Genomic DNA, 12,853 nt, shown 5'->3' on the forward strand with positions numbered 1-12,853 from the left:
GAAATAACACATTGGGGTTGTCAAGACTGACAGCTGCTTTTAGATTTAAAACATTGCATGCACACAAGGAAAATTAAGTGTTTTGATGTGGTGCTGTGAAGCATGGAGCTCGCAATTAAGATTTGTTTATCTTCTTTTTATTATAATAACTAGCACAAGGCTTTGAGAGATGAAAGATGTGCGCAATGATTGATGTCAAACTCCGGTATCACCTAAAATAAAGGAGTGATCAGAAACCTTAGATGTCTTTTGAGATAAATCACCAATTTTATTTAGATCTGTTTAGATATATAATATGATATGGCTTTAACACCCTGGCTTTAACACCCTGACTGGTGATGGCGTCCTGTTATATGAAGCAAATGCCATTGAGAAAGCTGAGCAGCAAGCAAGGATGATGCAGATCCTTTGAAAAGCGGGAGGGAAATTAGAAACTAGTATTGCTACGCTCCAGTCAAACGCACACAAATCTTCTTTCACACCTCTGAAGCTGATTACACATGCCTTTCATGTCACACTCGGTGCCTCTCTGTGAAATTACATTTAGGCAACAATGCAAAGTCTTCATAAATGTACTTTGTGAATCATACTTTCCATGAAACAGTTTGTGGCTGTAAATGACTTGAAAAATATTAAGCAATTAAATTATGTTATGCTAAATATGATACTGTATGTGTGTTTGAGCATTGGGTTAAGGATGTAGGGTTGTTAAATGCTTGTGGTAGAGTGATGTAATGGCAGTTCAGGTGGAAGTAGGCAGAGGAACAGAGAGAGTGGAAGTTTTGTCACTGTAAGGAAAAGACTGTACTAGTGGCAGTACTGAAATCTAGCATGGAAACTTCTGGTCACATATGTCAGCCAGAGGAGTAAGATCAGGATGGGGGAGACGTTGGTTTTCTTTTGCTGATTCAATACCAGACATGCTATTGTGTTTTGGATTACCTGTAAATGTGGTGGTAACTTTCCCAGAAGCTGCTACGATGGCTAGTTCAATTGTTACCAATGACTTACAGAACTCGAAGTTGTAATCATATTGATGAACAATGGTTTTGGGTTGGCTAACAGTGTGTCCAAGACTGAAAGACTTGCCTGTAGGGCATTGCAGTAGTCCAGTCTTTTATTTTAATAAGATTTAACGAGTATCTTTTGCCTCATATTCTCACTGGAAGATTATGATTGTCCTGTTATTGTAGAGAACAAACATACACAAATAGTTGGTCATCCGACATCACTCGTAGATTCCTTACTGTGCTGGTTGGTGTTAGTGTTGTGGATTTCAATTACACAATGACCCCCCACTTTCAAGCCAAGAAACCCAGCCAGTATTTGTGAATTTAATTGAACACAAACAAAATCTTTTTTTTTTTTTCTTGCCCACACACAAAACTTGCACAGAGTTCTTTAGGAAAGTCTAGTTTTCATCTGCAGAATTTCACAGACTATAGGTGAATGTGTTCCAAAACTTTAGACAAAATACTGTCAGATATTTTGTCTGTTTAATTACAAAACTAAAATAAACCCAAATACACTACCTCACAAAAGTCTTGTCGCCTATCCAAGTTTTAGGAACAACAAATAATAACTTGTCTTCTAGTCGATCATTCGGTATCGGAAGTGGCTTATATGAAAGGCAAAGACCAGATTACGCTTATTATATCAAAACAAAATATGATCATACCTTGATTTTTAATTATTTAATTAGGACAGTAAGGTCTGACTTTGCTTAGACAAAAATCTTATCACTTAACAGAAATAATGTACAGTATAGAATATAAAGTCATGGTGCAGTGGAAAATAATTAATATTGTGAATGACTCCCATGAGCTTGGAGGACTGCATCTATATATCTTTACAATTACTCCAATAACTTATTAATAAAGTCATATGGAATGGCAAAGAAAGCGTTCTTGCATACTCCCAGAGTTCATCAAGATTCTTTTCGATTTATTTTCGATGCCTCCTCCTTTATCTTACCCCAAACATGCTCAATAATGTTAATGTCTGGTGACTGGGCTGGCCAATCCTGGAGCACCTTGACCTACTTTACTTTCAGGAACCTTGATGTAAAGGCTGAAGTATCAGAAGGAGTGCTATCCTGCTGAGGAATTTGCCCTCTCCTGTGGTTTGTAATGTAATGGGCACCACAAATGTCTTGATACCTCAGGTTGTTAATGTTGCCATCCACTCTACAGATCTTTCGCAAGCCCCCATACTGAATGTAACTATGGTTTTTCCTTCACCAAACTTGACTGATTTCTGCCGGTTCCAGTAGATCTTCTGCAGAATGTGTGATGATTGGGATGCAGTTCAACAGATGATTCATCTGAAAAATGTATCTTCTGCCACTTTCAAATGATCAACTAGAGGTCAAATTATTATTTGCTTCTTTTACAATTGAGATTGATGACAAGACTTTTGTAAGGTAGTTTATACCCAAAGCACAATTAACCCCTTAGTGGCCTCAAGAAAAGGAATAAACCCATTGCATAACAACTGTTAAGCTAAAGACCTGTGCATGAATATGAAAATTAAGTTAACTTAATTTAACAGTTCTAAGTTACAACTGTTTTTTCCTCACTTTTTAAGTAAAGTCAACTCGTTACTTTGTCAGGCAACATGTTAATTTACTTTTCCAAAGTAATAATCACTTTTTACTGTGTAGAAAGAGTCATTGAAAAATGTGAGTAAAAATAAAATAAAATAAAATATAATAGAAGAATACAATAGAAATTAAAATGCAATTGAAAAATTGCATAAAACATTAAGTAAAAAAAAAAAAACTATTCTTCACAAACTGCTGGTATATCAAATATTTAACTTAATTCTTTCATCAAATCAAGCATCCATATCAAATGTTTATTTTTATTATGCTCTTGCTCTGTAATTATTATTTTAGAAGAAAGAGAAAGAGGAATTATTTTCACTTCACAATTACCCCCTTCACTCACTGCAGAGTTCATCTGTAGAATGAGGGCAGCGAGTGCTCACCCCTCGCAATCTACGTGTTCACCCCACACAAGTGGCGCCCACTAGACCGATTATTACGAAGGTCACATTTGCTTAACCCTGCGCTTCAAGAGTTGATGGACAACTGCAGGGAGCGGGAAGCTCAAGCTGATTAATCTTTTTGCCATTATTCCATACATGTAATATAATCTGCTCTATTTGGGTTGACATCCCTAGATCTGAATAAAAAGAAATTGCCACTCAAGAGAGTGGCACTTTAAGATAACATCATGATAACCTTTGAGGAATAATTAAAATCTTTCCAAGGTGAGGCAGGGAGAATAAATTACGACTGTCTTGTCGTCCATCCATCATTTGAATGTGCCGGGTTTCATCGAGGCCACTGCACATTACAGTGACATTGATGCACACAAAAATTCAATGCAAAACAATTGTTTTTATATTGAATTTTATATAATTTTGTGAATGTATATGTACCATAAATGCACAATTACGGTTAAATTGGCCATGTTTACTGTAATAAATGTGTCATTTATTTAATATATATATATATATATATATATATATATATATATATATATATATATATATATATATATATTTAATTTTTATATGTTTTTTAATATTATTATTTTTGTAGTATACTGGTCACATCAATTATGAATAATATTACTACTAATACATGATTCTTTATTTACATTTTTTAAATCATCACATTATCTTTGTGAAAAAAGTTCACTAAAATTAACTAAAATTATAAATATACACCAAAATGATGTCATATTTTTTAAAGAACAAACAAACTCTGAGGTGGAAAGATCTCTTATAAACATCTATTACAAAGACCACTCAATCAAGCATCTCCAGCATGGACCCTGCATTTCATTAACTATCCATCACTAAAACAGAAGATAATCACTGCGCCTATCTGAAGCGACTTTTAATGAATGTGTTGGGCTGGCATTGAATGAAAGATTGACCAAAGGCCGGAAGGATATCTGATATGGAAATTGAAGACATTGATGTGGCTTAGTGTTGTCTGAGGATGCAGATGGTTGCTCATGGAAAAGCAACACAACGGTTTTGCTCAAAAGTGATTTGTGTTCATTTTGGCCGTGTATACGTGTGTAGAGTGTTATCCTCTGTTAGACTGTGTTTACTTTCCAGCATCAGTGTCTGTTTAGTTTCCTCCTCGGTGTGTGAAATTGCCAATGTCATGCCAAGCTTCCCAAAAATAACCAAAAGAACGAAGTAAATCATTTTCTCCTCCCAACATACGCAGACTCACAGCATGTTATTTCCTACAGGCATTTGTCATACGATAAACAGTGTCTTTCATTTGTATTCAGTCATAGGCTAGCTTTCATTTCCCATTTGCGAGGACACAGTAATTGGTTTGACATTGGAATTATAATGGGACAAATAGCGTCCAGATGAATGAGAAAGTTAATGAAGGCATGTCGCGTTCCTTATACTTTCACTTAAAAAATGAATGAAAAGCTTGAACTCGGAGTATGAATCTTGAAACTGTTGTGTCCTTTGTGCCTCAAAGGGCCTGTTAAAGCTGTAGAATTGTGGAACGCTGGAGGGAATAGTTCTAAAGGCACATGGGGATTGAATGTTCTCAGCCAGAAAGAACTGGCTCGGTGCGTCATTATGATTAGACAATGAGTTCATCAAGGCCAAAGCTGCACATATCAGGCGAATCTCAAAGGAGTTAAAGAACCAGAAAAGCTCATCTCTTTCCCTTTTTGTCTCTTTACAATTTAATAAAGAACCTTATTAACTTTTGTTAACTCTGGCAGTCTGTATCATTGGGTTCAGAGCTCTCAACATTTTTAAATTGTTTCTCTCTTCTGGCTGTTGTAGAATATTTTATTTGAGGGAATTTGACATTGTTAATTGTATAATTTGAGTTTTATTAGGGATGTACAAAAATCAGTTAGCTATATTGCAACTAATTATTTGACACACCATTACAATTAATTAATAAAGTTAAATGTAAATAAATAAAATAATAATTTGAACTTAAAATCATTAGACATAATAAAAATAAAAATGATGTTTTCATGTTAATAATTTTAATTTTAACAAATTTTAATTTTAAGATAAATTTTTTTTTAAACATGAGCATCATATATGTAACAAAGGAGTCGAGGTAAAAAAGAGTTGAGGGTCCAAACGCAGTTTATTTACAGCTTGGTCAGGCAGGCAATGGTCAAACAGGAACAGACAGAAGCAGGTTATCCTGCGTCACAGGCAAAGAGATCAGTTCAGGCGGCAAACAACATAAAACAATTACAATAATTAGACAAGGGTTAGAAAACAGGGCAATGCAAGACAACAGAATGCTCCGTAATGCTACAGGAAATAAACAAGACTCAGAAAAGTGTGTGAGAATGTGAGGTGTATTAATAGTATAAGTAATGAGTCAATCATGGGCTTCAGGTGTGTGTGTGTGTGTGTCACTTGCTATGTTTCCATCAAAAAATGTGAATTATCTTTATGCGCAAAACTAGATTAGTGCATAAAAGATGTGCAAATAAAGCAGCGTTTCCATCCAACAAGTCAAATCAAACAAAATCGTCACTTCCTGATTATCTGGCGTCACATATCAACAGTAAAAACAGAATTTTCTGCGATAAGAGAAGCTGTGTCAATCTTTTCTTCTTTTTATAAATGACTTGCATCTTAGAAGGCATTCCTGACACGCAGTAAACGCACGGTGACATTTGAAGGCATGAGACGCAGAGCACAGGCGCTCCTGATTCTGTAGGTCATTAATAATATAATAACACTAATACTAAAACAGTTAAGGCATTATAGAATGACTAAAACAACATTTCCGATGTTTTACAATGTGGTCAGCCTGCTGGTTTGTACATTCACACATTTTTATCATCACATGATCTCTTATAACAAAATCACACTACTTTTTTAATGTGCTTGCTGGAATTTGTTTAGTAAAAGTGTTTCCATCACAGTTTATGCGCATCTTTTCTTATCGATTTAAAAAATGTATCCTACTCAGTTATGCTCATACATTTTTTATGCGCATTTTCAAAACTTATGCGCATCTTGGTGTTTCCATCAACCAATTTTTATGCACATCCAAAATGCGCATAAAAATAGGTGGATGGAAACGTAAATAATGTCTGAATGATTGTCAGCTGTGGCAGGAGTGATGAGTGCAAAGACTTCGGGAAGTTATAGTTCATAACTATAGTTCAGGGCAGAATTGTAGTTCGAGTGATAATGCATGTTTTCCAGTCATCTGCAAAGCCTGACGTCCTGGTGATTGTGACAATATGCAATTATAATTGTAATGTTAATACATTTTGGAATAAATTAATATTCTTTTATTTTTATTAGTTTCGCTGGTTTTTTTTAATGACTAGAGACACAACATCAGTTAATATTATGCTGTGTCTCTCTGTACTCTGTAATTTAAACCAAAAACAATAATAATTGTTTAAAAATGTCTAGTGTTTTTAAGTTGCAACATGTAACTTTTATGCAGCGTTAAATGCTACCAGAGGTGAATATAACAATGACATTATAAATTGATATTAAATTAGTAGTAAAGTCTATGTTTATTAGCAGATGCTTCTTCTATCGACTTGGGATAATTTTAATCCCATTACCTTTCCTCTATTTAGAGAATGTTTTCATTATGACTCCAGTGATACTACAAGTTCTGTGGCTAATTATTATTGCCATATACAGTAGTAACATGAATAATATGGACCAATAACCATTATTCAACTGATATGTTTCCAATATATTATTAAGAGCTGAAAACTTGTCTTCAACACGTTGTAACACTTCTTTTCCCTTTTTTGTCCAACAGGATGTAAAATCAACATTCTTCCAGTTTGGGGCCTCCATCCAGCAGGAGGCGCTGCTCATGCTCAACATCATGGAAGAGTACGACTGGCACGTCTTCTCCATAGTGACCAGCAAGTTTCCAGGCTACCAGGATTTCATCGCTATCCTGAAGACCACGGTGGACAACAGCTTCGTGGGTTGGGACCTCCAGCACATCATCACCCTGGACGCTGTGGATGGAGACTCCAGGACCCAGATCCAGCTGAAAAAAGTTCAATCTCCTGTCGTCCTCTTGTACTGCTCTAAGGATGAAGCGGCGTACATCCTGGAGGAGGCCCGGTCACTGGGTCTGACCGGGTTCGGGTACATCTGGATCGTGCCAAGCTTGACCACAGGTAACCCGGAGATCACTCCAGATACGTTCCCCTCTGGAATGATCTCCGTGTCCTACGATGACTGGGACTATCCTCTTGAGGCACGGGTTCGAGATGGGCTTGGGATTATAACCACTGCAGCTGCGGCCATGTTGGAAGAGTTTGGCGATATCCCGGAGGCAAAAACCAGCTGCTATGGCCAAATGGAGAAAACCAAGTTGCCACCCAGCGCATTGCACAAGTGAGTGAAGCGTGAGAACCGACTTATTATCTGTGTGTCTGCAGTATGTGAGTGTTTTCTGTCAACAGCCTGTCCGTCTAGCTCTTTCACTTAAAAAAGTGGAAACAAGAGGGCTATTTATGTGGAAAAACACTGTTTTTGAACAGTCAAGTTGAAAATAGACAGGAAAAAGTGGAAAAAGGTAACACTAAGATGTCTGTGTTAGAGATAAGGGCATATCGGGAAAATGCAAAAGTAGTCTTAGTTTTGATAATGATATACTGTACCAGCTATATCTTTAGATATGCATCATTAAAACATGTTTTGGCAACAATTAATTTAAATAATGTACCATTAATTTATGTTTGTTAATGTATTTACTACCATGAACAAACTATTAGTAATACATGTTTTGCTGTATTTATTTATGTTAGTTAATGTTATTTAAGGTAAATAAGGTTAGTTCATGTTAACTCATGGTGCATTATCTAATGTTAACAAGCACTTTGGATTTTAATAATGCAGTAGATAATATTGAACTATATATTTAATAAATGCTTTACAAGATTATTCATACTTGGGTAATGTTAGTAAATACCTAACTGACTTTAATTAACCATTATTCTAAAGTTTACCCCTGTTTTTACATTAAAAATGGGATCTGAAAATTTTAAACAATTATTAACTAAGACATTTCACTTAAATATCATGATCAGGGTATAATGTTTATTTAAATAAATAATATATATGAGCAATTCCAGCGTTATGGATGTGTCATTTGCAGTAAAAACTGTAAACATAAATTCTCACAGAAAGTATATGTTAACATTATATTAAAACTTTTGTTTATATTTTCCAGAACAATTGACCACAGAGTTGGGAGATCAGAAAAACATCATTCTGTTAACATGTTTTATACATTAAATGAGGGAAATAAACATGCGGTATGGATGTGACAAAAAAATTTCTGCAGGTTTACAGTAGACAACTGTAGGATAAAAGGATAAAAAAAGGATAAGAGTTGGCTCTCTATCAAACAAAAATTATGGGTTTTGTTTTATTTAATATTTTCACATTTAGGAAAAAGTGTCGTTATGAATGTGATATCTCTCCGTTATGGATGTGACAGATGTGAAATTGCCACTTGTGTGACTTTGGCAAATCAAACTGAATACTTTCTGTATTTTGGTAAAAACATTTTTTCATGGTAAGTTTGGCATTTGCACGGAATATATGTTTATTTTTTCCCCAAATTCTGTTTAACTGAGAGAAGATTTATTCAGTGCATTTCTAAACATAATAGTTTTAATAACTCATTTCTAATAACTCATTTCTTTTATCTTTGCCATGGTGACTACATAATATTTTATTAGCTATGTTTGAAGACATTAGTATTTGGCTAAAAGGGCAATTTAAAGGTTTAACTAGGTTAATTAGACGATTGGGGAGTTAGGGAAATGAGGCAAGTCATTGTATAATGATGATTTGTTCTGTAGACAATCGGAAAAAAAATATATATATAGCTTAAGGGGGTAATACTTTTGACCTCAAAATGTTTTTTAAAAAATTTTAAACTGCTAAAATAAAACAAATAAGACTTTCTCTAGAAGAAAAAAATATTTACAGAAATACTATGAAAATTATTTGCGCTGTTAAACATCATTTGGGAAATATTGAAAAAAGAAAAAGAAAAAATGAAAAGGGAGGCGGGTGAATAAATCTGAATTTAACTGTATATAATATATACAGTATATATAGTAATAATTATAAATGAATGCATATATAAAATAATTTTAAAATTATTAAGACTAATATTATTGTTATTATTATTAATGCTACAATTTGAACACATCAGCTTACATCAGAGATGAGTTGTACTGATGAGATGTACTGTAACACTTTAAAGAACACCAAACTGTTTGAATGTGGGATACAGTTTGTAAGCTTGCAAGAACAGGCTTATCAACTCTTTTATGATGTTTTTCCATCCAACTTGTTCTTGCCCTTAAAATGGGAAACAAGAGAGCTATTTATATGAGAAAACACCGTTTTTGATCAGCCAAGTGGAAAAAAGGGAAATACAGTAGGAGGTGGAAAAAAGCCACCCAAGTGGTCTGTTAGAGAGAAGCATGAGTCGGGCATATGCAAAATTCATTGTTACATCCTGCTAATATATTTCTCAGGTTGAGCAGTGTTCTTGAGTGAGCTAATGGGCGAGAGGCCGAGGGAGGTTTTTACGCCGGTTAGACACCCAGAGGTGGGTACTACTGCACTTTCGAAACTCTCTTGGGACGGCACAGGCCAGCGCTCCTGTGCTTTTAATGAATAATGTTTTACACAGCGTCCTGAGAGAGCCAGTGTTGGCCAGAACAACATGGAGGCTTTGCTAATGCGCTTGGAGAGCACTCCAAATATAAAGTGCTCTTGATGAGTCCAGTGCTTTTGTTGCTTTTACTCCTGAATTTGCCCGCTGCAGCACCCCACTCGCATAGTGCCAGTCTTTAGTCTGTCTATATGTCTGTGTCTATATGCCTGTGTAGTACCTGCCAGTGCTGAGCAGACACGCAAAATCACCCCATTTGCAGTGAAGCGGTGTTGCCTGAGATACACGTTCACCCTGGTGTCAGGGGTACATTAATCCTGATAGTCTCAGCACAGATGGTCAAAGGCTTGGCCAGAAATCGACTCAACTAGATCCAGCAGAGAAGAAGACTCCTGGCCTGACTGCATGGGGTCTCTTTTGGATTCTAGAAGTTTCAGGAATATAGGTCATCAGAGGGAAGAGTGTTGATCTTTGAAAAATACCAGCTTTTGTTCATGCTCTTGTTAATAATTTTGTTTGTGCACATTTTTATTTAGATTCAGAATATTTGACCCTTAATGTCATTTAAAATCACATTGACCCAGAAATGCATTTAGAGGTTGCACCGGGAGCTTAATTATTGCACTGGGAGATTATTTTGCAAACATAAATAATCATAAAAGTCATGAAGTATTGGATATCATGGATAAACATCCATTCATTATTTTTTGAAAGGGTTAAAATATTTTACACATATATTAGGTGTTTTGTTAGTAAAATCTTTTTGTGCTTATAGTGAAAAGTTTATGATAATGGGGAACTATTACGTCCATTTTATTATGAGGTAAAATACATCTCTGATGACCCTAGAGTGTGTAGGTAAAGTTTCAGCTCAAAATACTTCATAGATAGTCTTTTTATAACTCTTTGAAACTGGCCATTATAAGCTTTGATCCAAATTGTGCTGTTTTGCTGATTGCCGATTTAAATTCAAGTAAAATTGTGCTCCCAGGCAGACAGCAGAGCTACAAACTCCAATGCCTTAAGGCTGATTTATACTTCCACCTAACATGGACCTCCACTGACTGCTCGCGCACCCCACGAAATGGACAAGGCTTTTATATTTGACGTGTTGACCATTGTGATACTGCAGCTCCACTCAGTAACTTTGGCCAGAAGAAAAATGGTCATGCCCAACCTGGTTTCTCTCAAGGTTTTTTTTCCCCTCACTTTCGTCAATTGGTGAAGTTTGTTCCTCACCAATGTCGCCAATGGCTTTTTTGGTTTGGGACTTGTGGAGCTGTGCATCGATTCACACAGAAACAACAACTGACCCAGCTGAGGCTTGAACCAGCGAACTTCTTGCTGTCAGGCAATTGTGCTACCCACTGCGCCATCATGCAGCCCTGGACAGTTTATTAAAGTTTATAAAAATATTAATGACAACAAAACATGGGCTGCTCTACATCTATATTTTTTATTATGGAAAGAACAAAAGCAAAAAAGTAGACTTACTAAAAAATACTGACGGTTTCTTTTTTTATTTAGCCCACTCCACAATTCACACATTACTGTCTGGCTAGTTTGTGTCCACTACTTATAGTATATACTAAAAAGGCAATAATGGTCCAACATTCCTGACCATCATGACCAACAAAGCCTAGAAAAACAAGGCATTTGTATATTGTAAACCAATAGGTTCAAATACTGTTTTCTAGTTACCAAAGAAATTATTTATAACTTCATTTTAGTTTTGTAAATATTAAATTGTTTTCTATTCAAAATTGATCTATATATATATATATATATATATATATATATATATATATATATATATATATATATATATATATATATATATATATATATATATATATATATATATACAGTTGAAGTCAGAATTATTAACCCTTCTTAGATTTTTTTTTCCTTTTTAAATATTTCCCAAATTATGTTAAAAAGACCAAAGAACTTTTCACAGTATTTCTAATAATATTTTTTTTTTCTTTTAGAGAAAGTCTTATTTTCTTTATTTCAGCTAGAATAAAAGCGGTTAAAGTTTAAAAAAAAAAAAATTTTTTTGGGACAAAATTATTAGCCCCTTTAAGGTTTTTTTTTTCCGATAGTCTACAGAACAAACCATCATTATACAATAATTTACCTAAGAAGCGGACGGTCAAGTATAAATCAGCCTTTAGTCAGATTGTTAATAATGGGTGGAGCTGATGACACGTACAGTGGGAAGAATGTCAATCAAAGTGTTTCTGCAGACTGTTTTTATGAAGTCTGATTATAAAAAATAGAGTGAATGAATTTTAATTTCATTTATTTTTTTTATATTAGAGGCTGGCTACTGTTGCCACACATCTGGGTTTAAACCTCTTATAAAAAAGTAAAAAAAAAAAAAAAAAAAAACAGCATGATAGGCTCTCTTTAAAGAAAAATAAATCTGGTATATATTGTAAGTATTTTAATGTGAGAGCAAGAGAAAACCTGTAAAAGTTCCAGGAGTTTATGACATGGTTGATTTGACAAGGAACGGCCTATCTACATTTTATCTTGCTAATAATTATTATAAATCTTTATATTGCTACTGATAGAAAAGTTTTTTATAATCCTGTATATATTTAATAATATAATTTATATAATGTTTAAACTGTGATAACAGCATATGGAATATACCATATCTGCCCCTTTTTTTGTTTCTATAGGATGAGGAGAAAAAAAAGAATAAAATTGGCAAGTGAAGCTCTTTCTGCATTTCATGTTCTTGTTAAAATTGAGTGTCAGAAGCCTGGGTGAAATATGCAGTCCCCAAGCAAAATTTTCCTTTATGACAGATTTAAGACTGTCATCTCAAGTGCTGTGAAAAGCGGACCTTAGCAAAATTTAGCCTTCATATATCAGTGACGAATACTGAAATTACCTGTCAACAGGGGAGAGGCACGGCGAGTCCACTGTGCCTACTCCCGCATGTGTGGGGGACCATGGGCAGCTGTCAACTGCGCTCTCTGGAACCATACATTTCTGAAATAAAGGCCACTTTAAACAATCCCATTGAGACTGGAGCCAATCTGACCACCCCCAACATAACGCCATTTCACAGAGGGCAGTGCCACAGGAGTCGCCACTATTACTTTGAACTTTCACAGGCAAAATTAA

The 12,853-nt window shown here is 35.0% G+C and overlaps 1 protein-coding gene across 2 annotated transcripts in view; it reads left to right on the forward strand.

Moving 5' to 3' along the window:
* grin2aa (glutamate receptor, ionotropic, N-methyl D-aspartate 2A, a) overlaps window positions 1-12,853 on the forward strand; it is a 205,628-nt gene that overhangs the window by 109,526 nt on the left and 83,249 nt on the right. For both annotated transcript variants that reach the window (XM_068218021.1, XM_021473854.2), the window contains one exon: window positions 6,818-7,410. In XM_068218021.1, the coding sequence (XP_068074122.1) occupies window positions 6,818-7,410 (593 nt within the window). The remainder of the gene's footprint in view (window positions 1-6,817; window positions 7,411-12,853) is intronic.

The sequence above is a fragment of the Danio rerio genome, chromosome 3 (assembly GCF_049306965.1).
Source record: "Danio rerio strain Tuebingen ecotype United States chromosome 3, GRCz12tu, whole genome shotgun sequence".
Classification (NCBI taxonomy): Eukaryota; Metazoa; Chordata; class Actinopteri; order Cypriniformes; family Danionidae; genus Danio; species Danio rerio.